This window comes from Myodes glareolus, chromosome 11 (assembly GCF_982192425.1).
Source record: "Myodes glareolus chromosome 11, mMyoGla1.1, whole genome shotgun sequence".
Taxonomy (NCBI): domain Eukaryota; kingdom Metazoa; phylum Chordata; class Mammalia; order Rodentia; family Cricetidae; genus Myodes; species Myodes glareolus.
Genome location: NC_142036.1, coordinates 50,090,010 through 50,111,522, shown reverse-complemented (window position 1 = coordinate 50,111,522; position 21,513 = coordinate 50,090,010). Strand labels below are relative to the sequence as shown.

The 21,513-nt window shown below is 43.8% G+C and overlaps 1 protein-coding gene and 1 long non-coding RNA gene across 5 annotated transcripts in view; one reads left to right on the top strand and one right to left on the bottom strand.

The window, feature by feature from the left end:
* The window catches only part of Syne2 (spectrin repeat containing nuclear envelope protein 2), a 296,837-nt gene that overhangs the window by 181,171 nt on the left and 94,153 nt on the right, over nucleotides 1–21,513 (top strand). For all 3 annotated transcript variants that reach the window (XM_087911749.1, XM_087911748.1, XM_087911747.1), the window contains exons 61-66: nucleotides 2,134–2,265; nucleotides 6,647–6,838; nucleotides 7,415–7,489; nucleotides 8,915–9,025; nucleotides 9,724–9,840; nucleotides 19,497–19,727. In XM_087911749.1, coding sequence (XP_087767875.1) covers nucleotides 2,134–2,265; nucleotides 6,647–6,838; nucleotides 7,415–7,489; nucleotides 8,915–9,025; nucleotides 9,724–9,840; nucleotides 19,497–19,727 — 858 coding nt within the window. The remainder of the gene's footprint in view (nucleotides 1–2,133; nucleotides 2,266–6,646; nucleotides 6,839–7,414; nucleotides 7,490–8,914; nucleotides 9,026–9,723; nucleotides 9,841–19,496; nucleotides 19,728–21,513) is intronic.
* LOC148120505 (uncharacterized) lies at nucleotides 15,181–19,501 on the bottom strand. 2 transcript variants are annotated; one of them, XR_015739235.1, is made up of 3 exons: nucleotides 19,267–19,501; nucleotides 18,678–18,814; nucleotides 15,181–15,507 (listed from the first exon to the last, which is right to left on the bottom strand). It is a non-coding gene; the product is annotated as an uncharacterized LOC148120505 (long non-coding RNA). The 2 variants fall into 2 exon arrangements; XR_015739234.1 differs by lacking the exon at nucleotides 15,181–15,507 and having other exon boundaries at nucleotides 18,158–18,814.

The following is a 21,513-nucleotide window of genomic DNA, read 5'->3' as shown; positions in this document are numbered from 1 at the left end:
TCAGGGAGACGTGTGTTGGAAGTCTTAAATAGAAGACAGAAGAGTTAACTAGCGTCAAGTTTAGTTCCTATGCAATAAGTCAAGAATTTTAATTTTTGAACCCTCTGTTGTTTCTCCATCTTGAGGGTCTCTTCCTTATCATGGTATTTTCCTATCCCTCTCAGGGGGGTTCCCCCCTCCAGAAGCTTGTTACTCCACTACTCTCAAGTCAGAATGATTGTAGTTTATATCCCTAGGGCAACAGCCACTCCCATAGAACAGAAATTGTTAAAAAGAATCTTGGACCCCAGGGGTAATCTCCTCCTCTTGGCAGAGACGCGCTTCCTCTTGCTTTGGAAAGTGTTGTATCTTACTTCTTCTACAATTCCCTTTATATCCTGACCCTCTAAAACTGGGGGATCCTGTGCTCCCTGCTTTGAAGCTTAACAGTCCTCTGATGTGGCTACTGATCAACTGAGGTGGTTTTCCTCCTAAGACCCAGAGAGGGTATCTTTTTAGTAATAGTTTGTAAGCGAAGGACAAAGGATCAAATCTGATGTATCATTTTTAATCTCTTCTGTCCTATTGGGTTTTTGGTCAGGACCAGAGAATAACCCTAACTGTGCTTTTTAAAGTGACCTCTTCAAGAAGAAGAAAAGGGGGTGGTCCAGGGGGGTTGTATCTACTTTTCTGTCAAGTTAGGCTTCAAACTGCTTTGAAAATTTTCCATCTCACTGTGTATGGGGGAATCACATGTGCCTCTCATGTATTCAAAGCAAGTCAGCCATTGGTAATGAAACTTTTTAGAATATGGTACCTTTCTTTTAGTTCCCACTTGAGATAGGACAAGTCCCCTCGTTGTGGAAAGTAAGACAAATGACTTTGGTGGAGACTAAAAGGATGTCCCCCATTGCTGCGAGCATGGGAACAGGTGTGTGCAGCAAATATAGTAACTCATTCCAGCCTGCAGCTAAAACTATGGTTAAATACTGTTTTTAAATACCAAGAAGGATTATGCGTTCACCAGAAACTGTGTCATTTCAAAAGACATTTTGCGTCTGTGTGAAGCACACCAGAGCAATATCTAGAGTCTCTTTTGAAGTCTGGTTTTGTTTTTTAGTCTCATCATACTGTTCCCTAAACATTAGAGTCCATGGCAGGTTCTGGTTAGTTCTGCCGCATTCAGCAAACTCATCCTGCTCTGGAAGCTTCAGACTATACTCATGAGGCACACATCACTGTCTCTAAAGGACATCAGGGAGGATGTCGCACTGGGCAAATACACCATAGTGTCAAATAATGCACTCTGTGCTTTCAGGATCAGGCATGTCACCATTGTTGGTGGAGAGCACCACGTGCGTTTCATATTAGCGTAGTAAATATATGGGGTCGGCAAGATGGCTCAGTAGGTACAGAAGCTTGCCTGGCGAGCCTGGTAACCTGATTTTGATTCCTAGGTCCCATAGAAAGGTATAAGGTGCATGTGTGCACATGCACACACGTAATTCTGAAACTCTATTAAATGGTGTACATGACATACCAGTAATTTCATAAGACTTAGAAACTTTGTTAGCAGGCTATAAAATACTTCCTTGAATAAGCCCCCTAGACTAGAAATAGGAGCATAAGAAGCTAAGAGTGTTTAATCAGACCTGTACCCCAAGCCCTACTGAGGCTCCCTGAGTCTAGTAGAGCAGGTAAATTAGGCTCCAGCATGGCAAACTTTGCTCTCTAGCTTGTGACTATAAATACGGGTGATATTTGGAATTTGTATTTATTGAGAATACAAATATAAAGTACAGGGATATTCAGGGACCTGTAAGATGGCTCAGTAGGTGAAGGCACTTGCTTGCCAGGCCTGGCCACCGACGTTTGATCTATGAATACACAAGGTGGAAGGAGGGAACTGACTCCTGCATGCTGTCCTCGGGCCTCCACCAGGACAATCCCCACTCCTCTCATACACATAATACATACAAAGTAATATAAAGTTTATTATTAAACAAAGATTCTGTTTCCTATTGGAATCTGTAGGTACAGAGTCTCTGCATTTTATTGGAACTTGTGATGGGATTGATGATAACAAATACAGCTTGTTTATTCCTTAGATGGTAACAGTGACTCTTCTTCGGTGCAATGGGTGTTATTTTATAGGTTGTCATAAAACAGACGGCTGAATGTGATGGCGAAATAGAAAATCTGAAACAGATGCTAAATAATTATCCAGCTGAGTTCTCCCCGGAACATGTGTCACGAGAGCAAGTTGCTGACCTGCCCTCATTACAGGTATGTCTGGTTCACTCATCTGTCCATTCATCCCAGACACTCTGGCTTTAGCCGTGGGGTCTAGAATCTTTGGTAGTATGACAGTGTTATGCCTGACATCTGTTTTACAATGGAAACTATTTTCTTTCCAGTCTTATTTCATGAAATGGTGGCTCTGTGGTGTCATCAATATGCCATTATGACCCCTAAACTTTAGATCTAGTCCTAGTAACTAAGCAGGCCACCGCTTCTAAACCCTGTGGTGGGGCTTCTAAGGTGCCCACACTCTCAGCCTGGTGCGTCTTGGTTTGTGTTTTCTCTGTGTCCAAGGAGATGATGAGGTTTGGATACCCTGGTCTAGTGTATTGGAGTAAGAGTCAGGCTGGCTGGACTTCAGAGGTAATGAAACTCTGGCCATGGTTATAATGATGGATCGTAGATAGCAGGCTATATTTTAGTGCCGTAAAACTCTCTGGGTAGGGCCTTTTTGGTCTTTGGTTTTATATTGGTATATCTGTACTGAAACAATGTGATAGAGTCCAAGGACAAGAGCTATGTTTTTCCTGCCATCCGATGGACACGTGCAGGCAGTTAATGTGGTTCTTAAGACAAGGCTTTGCCATCTGCTAACTGGGAGACTAAGGGCAACTTGCTTAAAAGTTAAGAGGCTCCAGGTCACAGCCCATTACTGCTGAATCGAATAATACAGGCTGAGAGTAAGCGACTCAGTAGGATGATGGTATCTGTACCATCCACCTGTACTTTGTGTACTGTGGTACTACGCCTGTAGCATACCACCTGCACTACAGAACCATTCATGAGTCGGGTAAGGGGCTAGAGATTTAAACACACAAAGAGACACAGACGCGGGTCATCCTTGAAACAAGAATGCCCCCTTTATTGTGTTCAGGGGCAGCTTATATAATGCTATGGCCATGCCCCAGCTCTTGGGATCTTTTAGCTGCAGACCCATCAGAAATCACTCCCCTGCCATCAGGGTTTGTGCTCAGAGCAGCTACAAACACAGGGAAACAGTTGTTTTGCTCCGAGCAGCTACTAGCATAGGAAAACAAGTTGTTTACAGGAAATTCAGGGTCTGGGGGTCCATAGTCCCCAACAGGTACCATGTTTCTTCAAACACCTCAGAACTCAGGACTTCAAAGAGTTTTTGTTGTGTAAATAAAAATAAAGGGAATCACACATAGGACAAGTATTTGGGGCACATCGCACAACACAGGCGTATGGTATGCATGAGCCCTGGTGGACCCAAGAGACAGGGAGAGCACCTGGCTGGCAATATCAAGATAGAAGGGGCAAATAGAACTGACCCAAGAAAAAGTAGAGGTCTTCCTCAGCGCTTCCAGATGATTTGCCGTAATTGTGATACTTATGAGGTGGACCAACCACAGTGATTTGCTCAAGAGAGTAAAACTGTCCACTTCATATCTGATTGCTGATCTTTTTGATGTGATGGTGGCAGACAAGGTCTTACTCTTGTAGACCAGGTTGGCCTCGAACTCACAGAGATCTGCCTGCCTCTGCCTCAAGTGCTGGGATTAAAGGCGTGCACCACCACAGCCCGGCTGTTGTTGTTTTTTAACGCTACACTGCAACTCAACAAACAGGAAATAGGGCTAACTGTGAGTGGGATCTGAGGCCTTGTCAGGGAGGTCTTCATTTTCTTACTTTGGTTCCTCCCCTCTGTGCACTGTGACTGTGCTGTGTCTCCTAACCACAGATGATGTTATCATGCCACACTGGGTCATTTAAAGAATACTGCCTTAGTCACGTGTCACTTCCAAAGTCCATGTGTTTCTACAGTCAGTATGTATCATGTGCTTCTTGAGAAAGCTCTTGAATCTCATTGAAACGCATAAGCTTATCAGCTCTTATTTCATGTAAAAATAATTTTCTGTGAGGAAAAGCTCACAACATACACATTCCTAGAAATACTTTTTAGTCATTGTACTTGGGACACAGCACAATGGTTTACACACACCTCCCATCTTGTCACCCTAATATTAAAGATGCTTTCAGGTGTGCAATGTGGGGACTGACTATGGGACATCGCCTAAGCTAGACAAGCACTCTACTACTGATCCCCATGATCCCCAACATGTATGTCTCTATCAAGGACATTTTTTTTTTTTTTTTGGTTTTTCGAGACAGGGTTTCTTCTGTAGCTTTTGGAGAATGTCCTGGAAGTAGCTCTTGTATCCCAGGCTAGCCTCGAACTCACAGAGATCCACCTGCCTCTGCCTCCTGAGTGCTAGGATTAAAGGCGTGCACCACCATGACCCGGCTTCAAGGGCATTTTCAAATGAGATTGGCAAGCTTTTCCTACCATAATTGGTGTCACCAACCTCAATTCATAAAAGATGCCACCGTTCCTTCTGTGCCCTCAGTATAAGTGCCAACATAGTGAAAATGGTCAGTGTCATTTAAGCAACATTATGATTTTAACGTCGGGAGCTGTGATTCTCAGCTTTGGACACCACTAGTAGCTCTCAGTGGGCTACGGATACCGCTGTGCAGATGGTGGCTTGGTGCCTGTCTGTGCCTACGTAAAACAGGTCACTGTTTCCCTGAGTTTATTCTAAGGGCTGTGCCATTGCTTTTGCTGGGGGCATCTTCAGCTGAAGTGTGACGTTCAATTAAAAGTGGAACATGAACCATAGTCAACTTAGAGTTAACTCTGCCAAGAGGGAACTTTCCCTGCAGGTAGACTATGGGTATTAGTTCAGCTGTGCATGCCAGAGCCCATGAGTCATAGGAAAGCATGGGTTTGTCCCTGTCGCTCACTAGCTGCAATGTGATAGAAATGGCCTTCCTACTCTAGACTTCAGAACTCTCTCTTATGTGTAGTGATATATTAGTGTGTGTGTGTGTGTATGTGTGTATGTGTGTGTGCGCGCGTGTAAAAATTCGATGATTTGGGAGATAATGAGGTAGCTTGGTTGGTGACTGTGCTTGTGAGCCCAGTTTCAATCCTCAGATCCCACATGAAAACAAAACAAAACAACAAAGACCAATGTTGTGGCCTGTGCTTGTAATCATAGCCTGGGGAGGCAGAGGCAGGGAGATTCCTGGACCCTGTTGGTCAGTCAACCTAACTTACTTGTTGGGTTCTAGCCAGTAAGACTCTGTTTCAAAATATAAGATTGATAGACCAGTCTTTGGTCTTTCGACACACCTTTGATCCCAGCATGCCAAAGGGAGGCAGACAGATCTCTGAGTTTGAGACTTGCCTGGTCTACATAGTGAGTTAGCCAGTTACATAGTAAGATCCTGGGGGTGGTCTGTTTTTGTTCTTGTTTATTTGTTTTTAAGGATGGATGACTCTGAGGTGGACTTGGCACATATGTGCACATGTATCCATGGACATGCATGCATAAAAAATTTAATGATTTTATGAATATTAAAAGCAGAGTTTAGGGGAGATGTCTTAGAAATGTGTGTGTGTGTGTGTGTGTGTGTGTACTTGAGATGGAATTAACGATAACATACATGCTAAGCAAGCAAGCACTCTGCCACTGGAGCTACACCCCAGGCAGGGAGAAATTTTGAATGACTGCAAGATTTCTGAAAAGGAACTCAGGTGAAGGGTTCTGGAGGGTCAGAATAGCCGCTACCCACAATTCCTACTAAATCCAGAATTCTATAATTTCGTAATCCTAATAGGCAGACAGTGGGCTTTTCCGTATCTAGGAAAACTTACTTGTACATATTAATAATGGTTCGTGAAGTTAATGTTATATAGCTTGGAATTATCTTTCCATCCATCATTCCCAGAGTAAATGTCACTGCAAATGAGTTACCTTCTTTTAATTAAGTTTTTTTTTGGATGCTTGGAATGTAGACAAAGTAAACAAAAGAGTAGTATCAAAGACTCTTCAAAGATAATGAAAAATCGGGTGTCTAATTTTATTTTATCTTGGGGCTTTTCAAATGCTTAAGACTTAAGACTCTCCTGTATCTGCAATAGTCTGTGTGCAAAGTAGGAAGTATATGTTCATCAAAGTGCTGGCTTGTGGTTTTCGGCCTGGGGATTCTGGTTCTGTGAGTCCTGTGGTTAGCTACTATGGCACAGGCTCCCTGCCCTGGCTACACATCAGTCACCTGTGGACCTTGTTACGAGTTCCCATGCTGTCTTCAGCCCCCAGAGCCTCTCCTGCTTTGCCAGGCCCGTGAGGAGTTAAGGAACCCTACGGGTTAAACATCCTATACAGGTGCTTCGGCCTGCCAACCAGGGCAAAGAACCATATTGTGCCAGGAAGTAGCTGCTGGGTTTACGAAACCCAGTAGCCTTAGACCAAGGCAGTAAGCATCTTTTATCCCAAAGGGAGCATCCAGAAGTCTCTTCAGTTTCCCTCAAATGATGCCCACAACTCTTTCTGTACAGGGAGAGATGGAAGGGTTGGAAGAGCAGATTCTGAATCTCAACCAGAAGAAGACAGATCTGCTGGTGGGCTTGAAGGCGGCCGTACTGAACCTTCACCAGCATCTGGAGCAAGAGCAGCAGGAAGGAGGAGAGGGAGATGAGCTGCCCTCAGAAGAGGGCGGGGTCGCCGAGCGGGGTGCCTCAGACAGGAAGGTAGGTGTGGCTTCCGCTTAGTGCTGGTCTCACATTCCACGGGAGAGTGAATGGGTAACTTTCCACCGGAACCACCCGCGATGTCGCCATCCACAGTAAAGGAATTTTTTCAGTGGAAATATTCCACTCGAGGCCCTTTACTAGTGAGCTCAGATCCTCAGGGCGTGTCTGCCCTGAGCCCAACCCAGCATTCTTGCATCTGAACTCACCTGAAAACAACGCTTATGAAATTCCACGCACCTGTGGGAGGGCATCTCTTCTGAAGCATCTGCCTTAGACTAGTCGCCCCATTGCAGACTCGAACGTGGTTCAGCATCGGAGACCACTGGAGTCTGTATCAAGGAACTACACTCCAGTTGTTTGGGGGTGGGGCCGTGGGCATCATGCAAATGAAAAGGATTCCACAGGCGAGATGTTTGGCTGGGAGAACCGAAAGGCGCAAGGCCCAGAGACTTCAGGCGTGGGTGGACATTTGGGACAATGTATAAAGATTTAGTTACTTAAAAATGCAACCAGGCCAGGATGTGAGGCTAGTCCACAGCCTGCCTACAGGTGCTCTTGTGCTGTGTCTTTTAGCTGACCAGAACAAGCTCCATGTCTTTCCTGCCAGCGGTCAAGGAGGAGGCAGAAGAAAGCTCCGTGAAGAGTGAAGTAAGGAAAAACAATTTTTTTTCTGTTTTTTTAAAAAAGGATCTATTTTATTATTTTTTAGATTATCTGCCAGGGTTTGTGTGTGTGTGTGTGTGTGTGTGTGTACATACCCATGACATGAATAAAGATGTCTTCAGAGGCCAGGGGTACCTGATCCCCTGGAACTGGAGTTACAGGTCCCAGAATGGGTGCTGGGAATCAAATCAGTCCCTGCAAGAATACTACATACTTTTAACTGCTGAGCCATCTCTCTAGTGTCCAGGGAAACAGTCTTCTTGTTAAAACTGGCAAGGACCACATCTCAAAGTGAATGTCAAAGAAGACAACTGAAAACCTAAGGCTTTTAAAGTTAATGTCGATTTCTTCAAATTGAGACCGAAGTACTTAATCGATTATTAATATTGCTAGGTTTGTCTAAACCCACTTTGCCATGGGAGAATGGAATAAGTCTCATTTAGAGGTGCTTGTTTGTGTAAGAGAGTCCTCTTTTATGTTCACCCCGCCTAAGTGCTCTCTGGAACTTGGCGAGTGTGAGATCTGGTGTGGTTTTTAGCAGATAGTTGTTTTGCATTATCTGAGATTTCTTTTTGTTTTAGAGTGGTATTGTCAAGGATGTGAGTTGCGTTTACAGCTAATATAGCTGATCCTTACTGCTTCGTTAAAAGTGACTGAAAAAGACTTAACCTTGGTACCAGCTTCCATGTCATAACTCAAAACCCAGCGTCGCACCTCTTATGCTCAAAGAAGAAACTAGCAGTAGCCAGTAGTTTATAGGACTTAGGTATGAACACAAGACAGTCTTTGCTCATTTCGTAGATGATTTCATGGCTCCATTGTCACACAGGGCAGACCTTTTGTCCTGCTGAATGTCACTAGTAATTGGTGTAATGAATTGGGGAAGGAAAACAGTTTACTTTGTACTCCGACCACCAGACAGCTTCAAATTCACAGTCTAATTATATCCTTCTGTGGTGGAAAAACTGCAAGTCTAGAGGAGGACCCAGGGCCCAGGAAGAAGACACACACATTTTCATTTCAGGTGTTTACAAGCTTCTGAACTGCTACACGCAGAGAATTTGTCTTTAACAACATCAAAAATTTCATGTTCATCCAGTTGCAGGAGAGCTCCTGACAAGAAAAAAAAATGACCCCATTTAAGCTTACAGTTACCAAAACAGATTAAATTTTGATTGATCCCCTTTGTGGGACGTGAGTTTATTACTCTTTAATAAAGAAAATTGTGGATTGTGTTAGGGCCAAGAGAAGCATCCACATTTGGAGACATGATTTAGTGAAGGCAATATATGGAGCACAGGGTAGGAGGAGAACAGGGCCCATGGCAAAGTTGCCCAATAGGTGGAGTCTTGTTTGAAGGAGCTGAGTAGTGCTCTGGTGATGAAAAGGAAATATTTCCCTTTGTCTTAGGATGGACATGGGAGGGCAGAGCCACCGTCTGCATCCTGGGCTCTTCCGTGGACGCATAGCAAGGACCTGGAGGAGGATGGGGCATCCTCAACCTCCGCCACCATTGTGCAGGTAACTGGGGGAGTCACCAGGGGGTTGTCATAGCTCTTTAATGCCTGAGCTCTCTCCCCATGATCCTCTTTATTCTCCTGGCCCTCAGCATCTCCAAGTCTTCATTCACAGTGGCCCGTATGAAGACTAAAAATAAGAGACAGCAAATCAGAGGATTTGCTTGAAAGAATGATTAGATCAGGAAATGCTTCTGCCACTTTTTTTTTGACAAAATTATACACGCTTAGGATTATAGAGCATGATGCTTTGAAATATGGCTGTATTGTGAAATGGCTAAATCAAATTCATTTATATATGCATTACCTCACATATTTATCGTGAGTTTATTGAGAACACTTTAAAAGCCATAGTTTTAAAGAGTGAATAATGTTGGTTATTCAACAGAGTTGCCTTCCTTGCCTAGTTTTTTGTTGTTGTTTGTTTGTTTGTTTTTTGAGACAGGGTCCTATACACACATGGTTGACATAGTCTCACACAGGTATATACACGTAAATATAATAATATAATAAGGTAAATAAGTCCTTTTAAAAAACACTACAGCCAAAAGACTTTCAAAGATGTATGTATACACAATGAACTAACTGATGTACCCGACTTCCCAAGCAAGCAGGCAAATTGTAAGTGAGCAGCTGAGGAAGAGGAGCTTCCTGGCAGCAGGCTGGAGCCTAGCCAGGAGCTGATTTTTTTTTTCTCCACAGGAGGCAGATGGGAGAATTAGCACCTGTGACGCTTCCATGGCGCACATTATTGCACCAGACTCGGGAAGCACTGAGCCAGGCCCAGCACCTGCCCCGAGGCGCAGCCAAACTGCAAAGGTAAGACCCTGCCTGTCACCTGCAAGCTGGCTGCTCTGGTTCCCAGACAGGCACCCATGGCTGCCCACTGTTGTCTGCCGTCTGCAGTGCTTTGTGTGCTGAGCCCCCTGCGAAGGCCAGCCTCCTCACGTGTGCGGTCCTCTGGTATTTATGTTTCCCACCTGCTCATCGATTGTCAGCCTGAGATAGTTGTTGAGTTAATGACTAAGTGTTTAATCTGTGCGCACAGCACATGGAGGCGGTGAAAATGGAGAATAACGCGTATTGACCAAGGGATTGCTGAGAAAAGGCGTTTATGCTCTTTGTTGCTTAATCGGGAGATTCTAAGAGGCCAGTTAATACCTACCTTATGTTTACAAAGGAGGATCAGATTCAGAGGGTAAACTACAGGAACTACAGAAGCGAGTAAGGAGTTGCCCCAGAACATTCCCTTCCAGCTTCCTAATTTGAAACCCACCGCAGTTCTCAAGAAAGGTCCCCGCAGGCCACTGTTTCTAGGCTCGACCCGCTGGTTGAGTTGAGTGGACCTGAAGCTCCAGGGGTCTCACTACATAGCTCCTGAAAGAGACCCAGGGGTGCTTTGCCATTTTTTTTAAGTCTTTTCATATGGGGTTATGCTTATATGTCTTTACCCTCAATCTTTTGCCTGTTTTTACAAAAATAAACACTGGCTATCAAATTATCATTACTCTTTGTCCCTTTCCCATCCATTCTCCATCTCTCTAGTACTGTCCAGCAAGGTGACAGATGTCAGGGGGGCAGATCCACTGGCAGTACTTAACATAAGTCCAGGGAAATTGTTGGCCTGTTTTTTTTTCTTTTTTATGGATGTTTAACTTTGCAAGCCAGAATTGGTCTGGGTTTTTTGTTTGGTTGTTTTAGTTTTTAGATTTATTTATATTTATTTTACATATGGATGTTTTGCCTACATGTATGGCTGTGTACCGCATGCATGCGTTGCCCTCGGAAGTCAGAAGAAAGCGTCCGATCCACTGAAAATGGAGTCACAGATGAGAGCCACCATGTAGGTGCTGGGAACTGAAACTGGGTCCTCTGCCAGAGGAACAAACGCTTGTAAACAGCCATCTCTCTGGCCCCTCGTCTGTTCTTAAGACAGTTAAAAATGGTATGTAGGACCAACAGACGGCAGTACAGCACAACCTGGCAATGTGAGAACAGTTCCCCAAACCCACATAAAAGTCAGAGAAAACCAGGTCTGCAGAACTGTTCTCCTAATTCCATACACTTGCTGTGGCATGTGTACCCCACACACAATCGGTATCTGTGTGTGTGGTGTGTATTAGGAAGAACCTATGTGATATAAATAAATATATATGTATGTATATATGTGTATATATGTATGTGTATATATATACATATATATATATATAAAACACAGTTTTTGCTGTGTTTAGCTCTAGTAGAAATTCTGCTTACTCTGTATACTTCTCTTGTATGGTTACTCTGTAAAGTCTTTTGCCCTGAACATGGTACCACTGAAAAGAAAAAAGAGAAAAGGGAGAATACCATAAAATTGAGGGAATGCTTTCAGTGAGCCACACACTGAGGTTTTTATATTATCTTTCTTAATCCCCACACCAGCCCACTTGACAGTGGAGATGTTGAGGCTTAAAGCTGTTAAGTCTCCAGGACCTTATAGTTACTAAGTATCAGGGTTAAGTTTGAAATCCAGTTCTTTATGTCTCCTGATTTAGAATCTTGAGTGTTTAACTGGAAGGCTGTCAACTGTGAATTAAATGCTTCTGTTTGCTTCTTAACACAGCTTTTGTGGGGTCTTTGGTTGGTTGGGTGGTTGGTTGGTTGGTCTCTTGGTTGTTTGGTTGGTTGGATTCTTGGTTGGTTGGTTCTTGGTTGGTTGGTTGGTTGGTTGATTGGTTAGTTGATCAGTTGATTGGATTCTTGGTTTGTTGGTTGATTGGTTTCTTGGTTGGTCAGTTTCCTGGTATTTGGTTTCTTGGTTGATGATTTCTTGGTTGGTTTGTTGGTTTCTTGGTTGGTTGGATAGTTTTGTTTGTTTGTTTGTTTGTTTTTGTCTGTTTTTTAGATAAGCTCACTGTAATTCAGACTGACCTTGGATATGCTGTATTTCACGACTTAACCTCCCCAGTGCTAGAGTTGCATACTTATACTCCCACACCCAGATCATGATAGGTTCTTGGAAAAGAGAAAAATCAGTTCAATGTCACCTCTGGCCACTGCAGGAACAGCTCTGGTGATTCCTAAGCTCTTCTTTCTCCTGCCTGGATCCATTTCCATCTTATTTGCACACCCTGCTCAGGAGAGGGTCTCCATAGAGATGGCAGCCATGTCTCGGTCCTGTACCAGCCTCCGTCTCTTATTTTAGAAGTTAAGAGCTCTGACCAGGTGAAAATTACACTATTCTTAAGAAAATTCTGAGTCATTTTTTATCCATCTTTCATGAAAATAACTATTTAATACAGAAATATGTGACTCTAAGTCTTGTTTTAGATCTATATGTATGCTGTTAGGCATTGTACTGCAGGCCGTTACTGCAGTTACGATATGTGTGGAAGATGTGCAGGTATTTTTAGAATTGAATGACATATTAAGGATATGTTTAAAGGAGATTTTGCCATGAGACGCAGCGATAGTCAGAAAACTAAACTTGAGATTTACGTGATGTCTTTTCCTATAGGTCAGAACTTGAGATTTAAGTGACGTCCTTTCCTAGTGGTCAGAACTTGAGATTTAAGTGAAGTCCTTTGCTATAGGTCAGAACTTTTGAGCTTCTACTCAAGACCCTTCTGTGCCTGAGATTTACTCAACCTGGGTACACAGGTGTATAGAATAGGTAAAGCATCAGGTATTTACCGATAATAAATCACAAATGTATTTTAAAACAATTCTTTGAAGGTGAAAGAGATGGCAAGCGCAGGTTCCTGAGTTTGAATCCCCAACACCAACAGAAAAAGCCAGACGTGGCTGCACACGCTTATAACACTGGCTCTGGGGGGTAGGAACAAGAGGATAGCTGGGACTGCTATCTTCAGCTTAGCTCCTACTCCAGTGAGAGACCCTGCCTCAAGGGAGTGAGGTGAAGAGTGATGAAACAGGACACACCAGCGCTCCTCCTCTGGCCTCTACATATACATGTATGTGCGCATGCACACTAAATTTTTTTTTTAAAAAATCCCCACGATTCTTTGGTATCCATATAGTTTTACTGTTAATAAAATGTGAACACAAATTTGCATGCTAGTGAGATTTACATACTTGATTATTTTACATAAAGAATGCATCTTGAGCTGGACTCTGCAGGATGCAGAGCTTCTTCACACTTTCTAGAGTTTATATTTTGATTTCCTCATAGTCGATGCTGAGGTCTGGTGTGTAGCTCATTTGGTGGAATATTTGTTTAGTGTGTATAAAGCCCTGACTTTGATTCCAGCACTTCATAAAACCTTCATGTTTTTATGGCACCTCTGTAATTTCAGCACATGGGAGGCAAAGGTAGGAGGATCAGGTGTTCGAGGTCATTCTCAGCTACAAAGCAAGTTCAAGGCCAACCTGAGTTACAGGAGACTGAAAACAAAATAGAGTCTAAAGACATGGCTTAGTGGGTAAAAGTGCTTACTTGTGCAAGCATGCGGACCTGAGTTCAAATCCTCATCAACCATGAGTTTTCTTTTTAAGGCATGGCTGTACATACCTATAACCCCAACATTGGGAGGCAGAAATAGGCAGAATCAGCCAGCATAGCCAAAATGGCAAATTTTGATTGAAAGACCCTGTCTCAAGGCAATAAATCAGAGAGTAGTAGAGAAGATTCCTAGCATCTTGTACTCTCCTCTGTGTGCATATGTGTGGGCTAACACACCTGCACACATATGCAGGTACGACACACACACACACACACATACACACACATTAGAAGATAAGAATGGCGTTGGAATTTTGATTCCTGGTTTCCGTGGGGGCATTTATCATAAATGATTTGAATTTTGTCAAAAACCTTTTCCAAATCTATAAAGATGATTATGAGGTTTCTGTTTCTTAATCTATTCATGTGGTTTGTTATGTTTCTTGATTTATGTATTTGAGCCATCTCTGCTTCTCTGAAATGAAGCAAACTTGCTCAAGTAACTGATGGTTCGGATGTGTCCTTGAATTTAATTTGCAAGTATTTTATTGAAATTTTCTATACCTTTGTTCATTACGGAAATTGCTCTAGAATTTTCTTTTTGTTGTTGCTGTTATTTCTCTCTGTTTTAGTATCCGGGTCATACTAGCTTCATAAGAAGATCTTGGTGGCATTCCTTATGTTTCTGGTTTTGGGTTCATTTGCTAAGCATTGATATTAGTTCTTCTTTAAAGGACTGATAGAAAGCACCAAAGCCATCTGCCCGGGAGTCTTCAACTGGGGGACTTTTATTTTGTTTCTACTGCTTTCATCTCATGTCCTGTTATATATCTGTTCAAATTTCTTATCTCATGTCAGTTTAAATTTGATTGATCATACCCATCAAGAAATTTGTTTATTTATTTTAGATTTTCCAATTCAGTTGTTCATAAATTTTAAAGGTATTTTCTAATGATTTTTTTTGAATTTCATTGGTATCTTTTGTAATCTCTCCTCTCTTGCTCTGATTTTGCTAAGATTTTTGTCAGTTTTGTTTAAATCTTTTCAAAGAGCCAACCTTTCAATGCTGGAGAGATGGTATAGCAGTTAAGGGCACACAGTGTCCTTCTAGAGAACCTAAGTTGAGTTCCCAGCACCCATGTTGGACAGCTCGCAACCACCTGTAACTTCAGTTCCAATGAGATCCAACATTTCTGATCTCTTTGGGTACTGACATACAAGAGCACGTGCCCACACAGAGACCTGCACACATGTATACAGTTAGAGCATTAATTCTTCGTATTGTTTTTGCTTATTTCCATTTCATTAATTTCGGCACTGATCTTAAATTTCTTTTGGCGTACTGATCACTAAGCTATTTGAGATCTGTCTGGTTTTTGAATGAAGGCAATCATAGCCGTAAGCTTCTTCTTAGGACTGCTTTCTTGTATTCCATAGGTTTTTGGTGTCATTTCTATTTTCATTTGATTCTAGAAATTTTTTCATTTTCTTCTTGATTCCTTTGATGAATCACTCATCACTTAGTAGTGTGTTTCTGCTCCACGAGTTTATTCTAACATAATAAAGTTCACGGATGCTCCAGAGTAATGGTAGGAAAATTAGAAGTCTTTGTTTTCCATATTACAGCAAGGCATAAATTAAGGCATGTTTAAAATCCATTGGTGAGAATGTTATGTCCAGATTGTGGAGTCCCCAAAAAAATCAACAAGGAGACTGAGTCACGTATGTGAAAGCAAAGAACCTTTATTCAACACATTGGCACAATCAGAGAGCCTCAAGCTCAGTTATGATGTTTTTTTTTTAATCATAGCAGAGGTTGGGGTGAGGGATTTCTAAGGTTCAGACCCCTGATTGGCTGATATTTGTCTAGGGGTGTCCTGGTGAAAGGGGATGGGTGTGTGCTAGGCTAAGGGACATCGTGTGAGGCTATCTACAATGGTTGGAACGTTAGGTATTTCCTTTGGAACATTATGTACTTTCCTCTTGGATGGTCCATTCCTGGGTGGTGCCTGGGTGGTCTCTGTTGAGCCTGTCATGGCTGGACCCTACAAGAGCATCAGAGAGACAGTTACAGAAAGATGGGGAGGCTTTGCTGTGGGCCTCTGGTGCTGTCTGATAATGTTTTTTGTTTGTCTGTTGGAAACCAGTAGTCTGCTAACTTAGTAGATTTCAAACAAAAAGTTTGTATCTGTTAGTTACAGAATGTCAGTTAGTTCCGACATAGAGGTGGGCAGAGGATGGGTATTGGGGAGAGGGCAGTGAAAGGTAGCCTGAGATACGTTGATTAGCCCTGGACCTCGGCATTCCAATTTCTAATCAAATGGTCTTTGCAAACACAGCTTCTCTCTAGGAGTTCTGGTTCACAAACTGTTATGTTGGTATAAGAGCAGAAAGCTTGGTACAGTAACAATATGGAATTTATACCATTCAGTGACATTGCATCTGTGCCAAGGTGTTTTGGGGGCATTTGTTGGTGTTGTATATGGTGATGACATGTACATTGTAACGTGCCTGCTGTGTGTTCCAGAATCAAGGTTTCAGTGAGATCACCTGATGTGACCTGGACACTATGTATTCTAAGTTGCATATGTAGAAACCAGAGGGCAGTCTTTGAGAGTTGGGTCCTGCCTTCCACCTTGTTTGGGTTTTGTTTTGTTTGTTTAAAGCCAAGAGAGCCATGCTTTATTGATCGGTAGAGAAGTATTCTAGGTAGCAGGAGTTATTCAGCTTCAGCCTTGTTGAATCTAGTCTTTCTTAGCCATTAGCTTCCTGACAGCCCTGCTGGCTTGCCTCCGCCTCTCCCTAGGAGTGAGCGCCGGGAATATAGATTCCTGCTGCTGCATCCAACTTTTTAAGTGGGGCTTGGGGGTCAAACTCAGGTCGTCAGGCTTGTGAGGCGATCATTTGTACCCACGGATCCGTCTCCCTAGCCTCATTTCATGTTTGATTTTTTTGGTAGTTCCATGTTCAGAAACCTTTTATGTTGCCGGATTTTTCATAACATATACATTCGTTTGTGGGACTTCACTGAGGGTCACAGCCCATAGTTTACGGTCACTTTAGATCAGTGACGAACCAGAGCAGCTGTCTAACTTGGATAATTTGTGAGACTGTGGGGAGAAACGGATTTGTACATTGCAAAGCGCATTGAAATCAGCCATTGCATTATGGTTCTATTTAGGTGTTGGCTCCGGCAGTTTAAATAGACTCTCAAAGCAAAGCGTGTGTTTCCTCGTCTGTTCTTGGGAATAGAGGCTTTGTGGTGTGAGATACAGATCTGGTTTTGGCACCACGTTCACTAATTAGAAGTAATACCAATAAAAGATAGGAATCTTTTATTATCAGAGAGTCTACAGAATTCTTATCTGGTAGCAAACACTTGTGGCAACCTTTTTTTTTAGCATCCTCCCTCCCCCAATTCAATATATGAAACCTTCACTGAAATAGTTTCTGTCTCCAGGGTTTAGGGCTAGAAGATAAAGCAGGGTTGCTGTTTCAAAAAATTACTGAGGACTTCTTAATAGATTTTCTGCGGCCTGTAATAGGTTTCTCCACCAACTCAGTAAGCCAAGATTGAAAAAGTATAGCAACAGGTTGATTTGAGTAAAGTAACTCTCAGGGCTGAAGAAGCTGCTCCCACAAACAAAAGCTGGGAGATTATATAGGTTATAGGCCAGGAGATGATGACGTGTCTGCCCGCCACAAGCTGGGTATGGTCAAAAACTTAATGCTGGGTGCGGGGCAGGGGGTGCGACTGTGATTTGGGCGACTGGCAACTTCAGGGGTAGAGGCTGCAACAGCCTCCAAGAATGCATAACTGGGCCCTTTGGCACCTTCTCTTTGTTCGGAGACTCTCTGGGTGGGTGGGGCTTGGAGAGGGAGATAGGAATGGGATTTTCTGGATAATGCAGGGGCAAACAAGGTTCCTACTAAACACTCCTGGTTTGAAGGTCACAGAGCCAGTGCCCTGTGACCTTGTGCTAGTGGCCCACATCCAGGCCTGCTCTTCTCAGATATACTTTGGTGGGATGGGAGGCTATGAACTGATTGCCGTCCCTCTGCTCAGAGTTCAGAACTTAAAGTACGACTATAGGGGACACTTCTACATGAAAATCCTGAGGCCACTTCCAGCTTTTCTGAGGTTGCATGTAATTGGTTTTTTTCCTTCTGCCCCCCCCCACCTTTGGACTCTGTTCAGGTTTAAATAAAGGCCACTTAGTCACCCACCTTGCTCACTTCCTCATTAAGTAAGGTAGTCGGAAAGCAGACCAGCTTAATACTGCTGCTTAAAATTGTGGCCTGCCAGAGGTGGTCAAATAAAATTTTGAGTAAATTAAGAAGATGGATGATAATTAAGATAATTAAGAAGATGGTTCACCCGTTGGTATTAGCAGATGATGCCAGCAAAAAAAGGAGATTTCAATGTCTTTGCCACTAAGGTATAGTCATACCCCAAAACCGGGAAATAGCGAATCAGTTATTTATGTAACTGATCAGTTATATAACTAAGCAGGCCAGAAACTGATGTCTGACAGTAATTCCCACAGACTTTTACCTTAACAAAGACCACCGAAGCCCACAGCAGAGATGGGCCTGGTATAGGAGGCTCATGGAAAACACTGGGAGAAAAAGAAGGCGTCCTTCAGAAGGTAACCATTGAAGGAAGCTATAAAAGTAGGTAGACGGAGGCAGGAGAAAAGCTATTGGTTTTATTTGTTGTGTTGTTGTTGTTTGGGGGAGTTAGGGGTGCTGGGGATCAAACTTGGGGCCTCTCCCATGCCAGGCAAATCCTACCACTGAGGATGCCCCAAACCTAAGAAATAGCATTTTACTAGACAAGAACAAGTCCATGTAAAGTTAGCAGGGAGTCAGGAAAATTACGACCCCTCCGAGGTTACATTTTTGAGGTAGGATGTTATGTTTTTGAGCAGCTCCCATTGGAATTCTGTCATTTGTCCCAAATTGTGCTTTATTAGATCGATGCTAACAAGTTAGCACACAATCTTCAGTGGGAAATGTTGCAATTGATTTTAGTTCTAGTTAACTCAGAATGTATGGAGACCAGTGCTTTTACAGATCAGAATGCAAATCTGTATTCCTGAAGAGATTTCTCTAGAAGGGCCAGTGTCCTTCAGCATTCTCGGAGAGGGAGAGGGTAGGAGGAGGGTAGGTCCCACAGTGTCAGGCAAGTCTGCCATGTCAACATCATCCTTACCTCCACACTGAAACTAACAAATACATCCGGGAGAAAGTTCGCTTCTGTATTGCTAAGAAATCCAGTGGTTTCATACACAGAGGCTATATCACGCTTGTATTCAAACTTCACGTTAACGCAGTCCATTCTTTGCGAGTCTAGAAAAGCAAAAACCATTTTAGGGATTTCTCTCTGGGGGGGAGAGAGAAAATGTGTGTTACTCCATGGAGTTCATTACTGGACCCAAGCTGTTTTGAACAGAGAGAAGTTTAGATGGCTAAAGAGAAACAAAACTCGAATCTTGCTGCTTGGGAAGATGTTACAATTGTGTGGCAGATTGCAGTATTTTATTAGCCCTGCCGGCATGTTTGTTTTTGTGGTGGTGGTTGGGTTATTGGCTTTGCTTTTGGGGTTTTTTGATTGTCTGTTTGTTTCCATTTGCATGGGGTCCACAGCAGTGTGAGCCTTGCTTCGTCATCAGGTGTCATACAACTTTAAGCTCTGGTCAGTTCCCTTTCCCTGAAGTGTTTGAGATGCACACCCTCACACACACTCTCATCTGCCCCCCGGGGATTGCCATTCTCCACCTCTGTGCCCGGGAATACCGTACCTGTGTACATGCAGATTGGCTGCTTGGAAACCTGGCCGGGCAGGTCACGTGGGTGTTGCTATGAGTGTGGAGGTGCATTTTTCTTTTCTTTCTTCCTCCTCCTGTCCTTATTTTGTTCCGTTTAATGGGAGGGAAGGGGCTTTGCAGGTTCCCACGTCTTTCCAAACCCCTCTGTAAAAGCCTTGGATTCCTGGCTTCTCACTGCTGGATTACCTTTGGCTTTGTTTTAGGGTGCCACACCTCCCACTGAGGCTTCACCTCTGGACTTTCCTCACGAGCAAGGCACGTTTGAAGCCACAGTGGAGAGAAGTAGGCCTCAGCCTGCAGAAGTCCTCCATGTCTGCAAGACCCAAGTGGCCGAGCTGGAGCTGTGGCTGGAACAAGCCAACGTGGCGTTTGAGCCGGAAACATTAGACCCAGACATGCAGCAGGTGGTGGAACAGGAGCTGGCTGGGTGCCAGGTAAGCCGGCCAGGCAGGAGGTTAGGGCTTGCCTAGTCACCCATCTCCTGCCAAGATGGGGCAGATTGCTCTTAAAGTGACAGTATGCGTCTCCCCTGCCTCCGAACCGAATTCATTTTGGCCTCGGCTGGTAGTTTTCACCGTTGAGTCTCTGAAATTCTTTGTGTCGTCAGCCCCTTTGAGGGGACAGACCATGAGTAACAGCCCGGAATCCAGAATCCAAAACCAGCCCCGCTGTAGTAACTGTGAGCGTGGACCAGTTTGCTTTGCCTCCTTATGCTTCCCCCTCCAGCCAGAGTAGGTTAGCACACAGAATTCTTCTGAGGATTGGATGAGATGAGTTCACAGTGTCTGGCATTAAACTGTGCTCGACATTTGCTGCTGGTTTTATCCACGGTCGCAAGGTTGCGAATGGATAGTTAGCTCATCAGAACGAAAGTGAACGTAGTAAGATTTCGAAGACTGCCTGAAAGAACTTAGAGGCCCGGTGTGTCAGCCGATGTGCTTGTTGTGCTCCGGGTTGGGGAGGAGTGAGAACATCAACTTCCTTGTCTGAAGTCACCCTGAGGATAGCTTGCCAGCTCAGTCCAAAGGTTGGGCTCTCTGTCTCTCCAGGGAGGGGCTGGGATGACGACACCTCAGCAGTGTGGCTGCTGTCACAACAACAGAGCTTTGCTGCCTGCTTACGGTATCTCCCCAGGCTGTGTCCAGCAGACCAGCCTCGGCCTCTTACCAGGGATGGAGACATCTCCCTCCTGTCTCAGTGTCCCTCAGGCACTGGCCCTGCCACCAGAAGCTCTTCCTGCAAGAACCTGTCCTGGGGTTGGGGTAGCCCGGCCACTTCCCTTTCATCAACCTGCAACTACTTGCAAGGGGAGGTGATGGGGCTGGGGATAATCCTGTTAGTCAGTTGTAATAGTCGGTCTACCCAGACGCTGGCTTTCTGGTCGACCTCCCTGGTGATGAAGTTAAGCACAACAGATCAGAGCTGCACTAAGTTGTACCTCAAGTGTCCCCAAGCTCCTTAAGGATTGCTATCAACCAGATAGACCTCATGCCCATGGCTTGGTCGCCACCAGAATGCCCAACCTCTTGCTATTTTGCACCCATTTTGAAGAGTGGGGGACACTGAAAAGACAAGACATGCCCACCAGGTGGCAGTAGCACTCAACAAGCTTGCTGTGGGCAGACCTGGCAGGAATGTGAGTCTATATGATGTCCCAGGACAATGGAGAACCTGGATCCAGAGGGCAGCAGAGGCATTTTATAGACTTATCTTTCCCATGGTGTATCTAACAGATGGAAAATGCAGCTTTCAGGCTCTAAATGGCTGAAATTGTGCTTCATTTGAACTACATTTAAAGGTTATATAAAAATTTGGGTTTGGCAATGGTGGTCTTTGAACCTATTCAGCCGGTGGGTGGGTTGCTTGCTCGGCACACATGAAGTCCTGTGTTCAACCTGAGCACGGTATGAACCCGTGTGGCTTGCACCTATGATCTCAGTAATCAGAACAGAGGCAGGAAGGTCAGGAGTTCATGGTCATCCTTGGCTACACAGTGAATTTGCGGCTAGCCTCAGCTACATGAAACCCTGTCTCAAAACAAACGCATAAAATAGGTGAATTCAGACAGCAGCTTTGTTATTCTTTTGTTTACATTTGTAAAAGTTACAGACCTCCTGAGGAGATCAGAAAATCTGATCCTCTAGTATCTGGTAGTTTTGTCTGATTGAATCAACAATTTGGAAGGTCACTTGGAAGAATATAAAATGTTCTTTTCCTTTT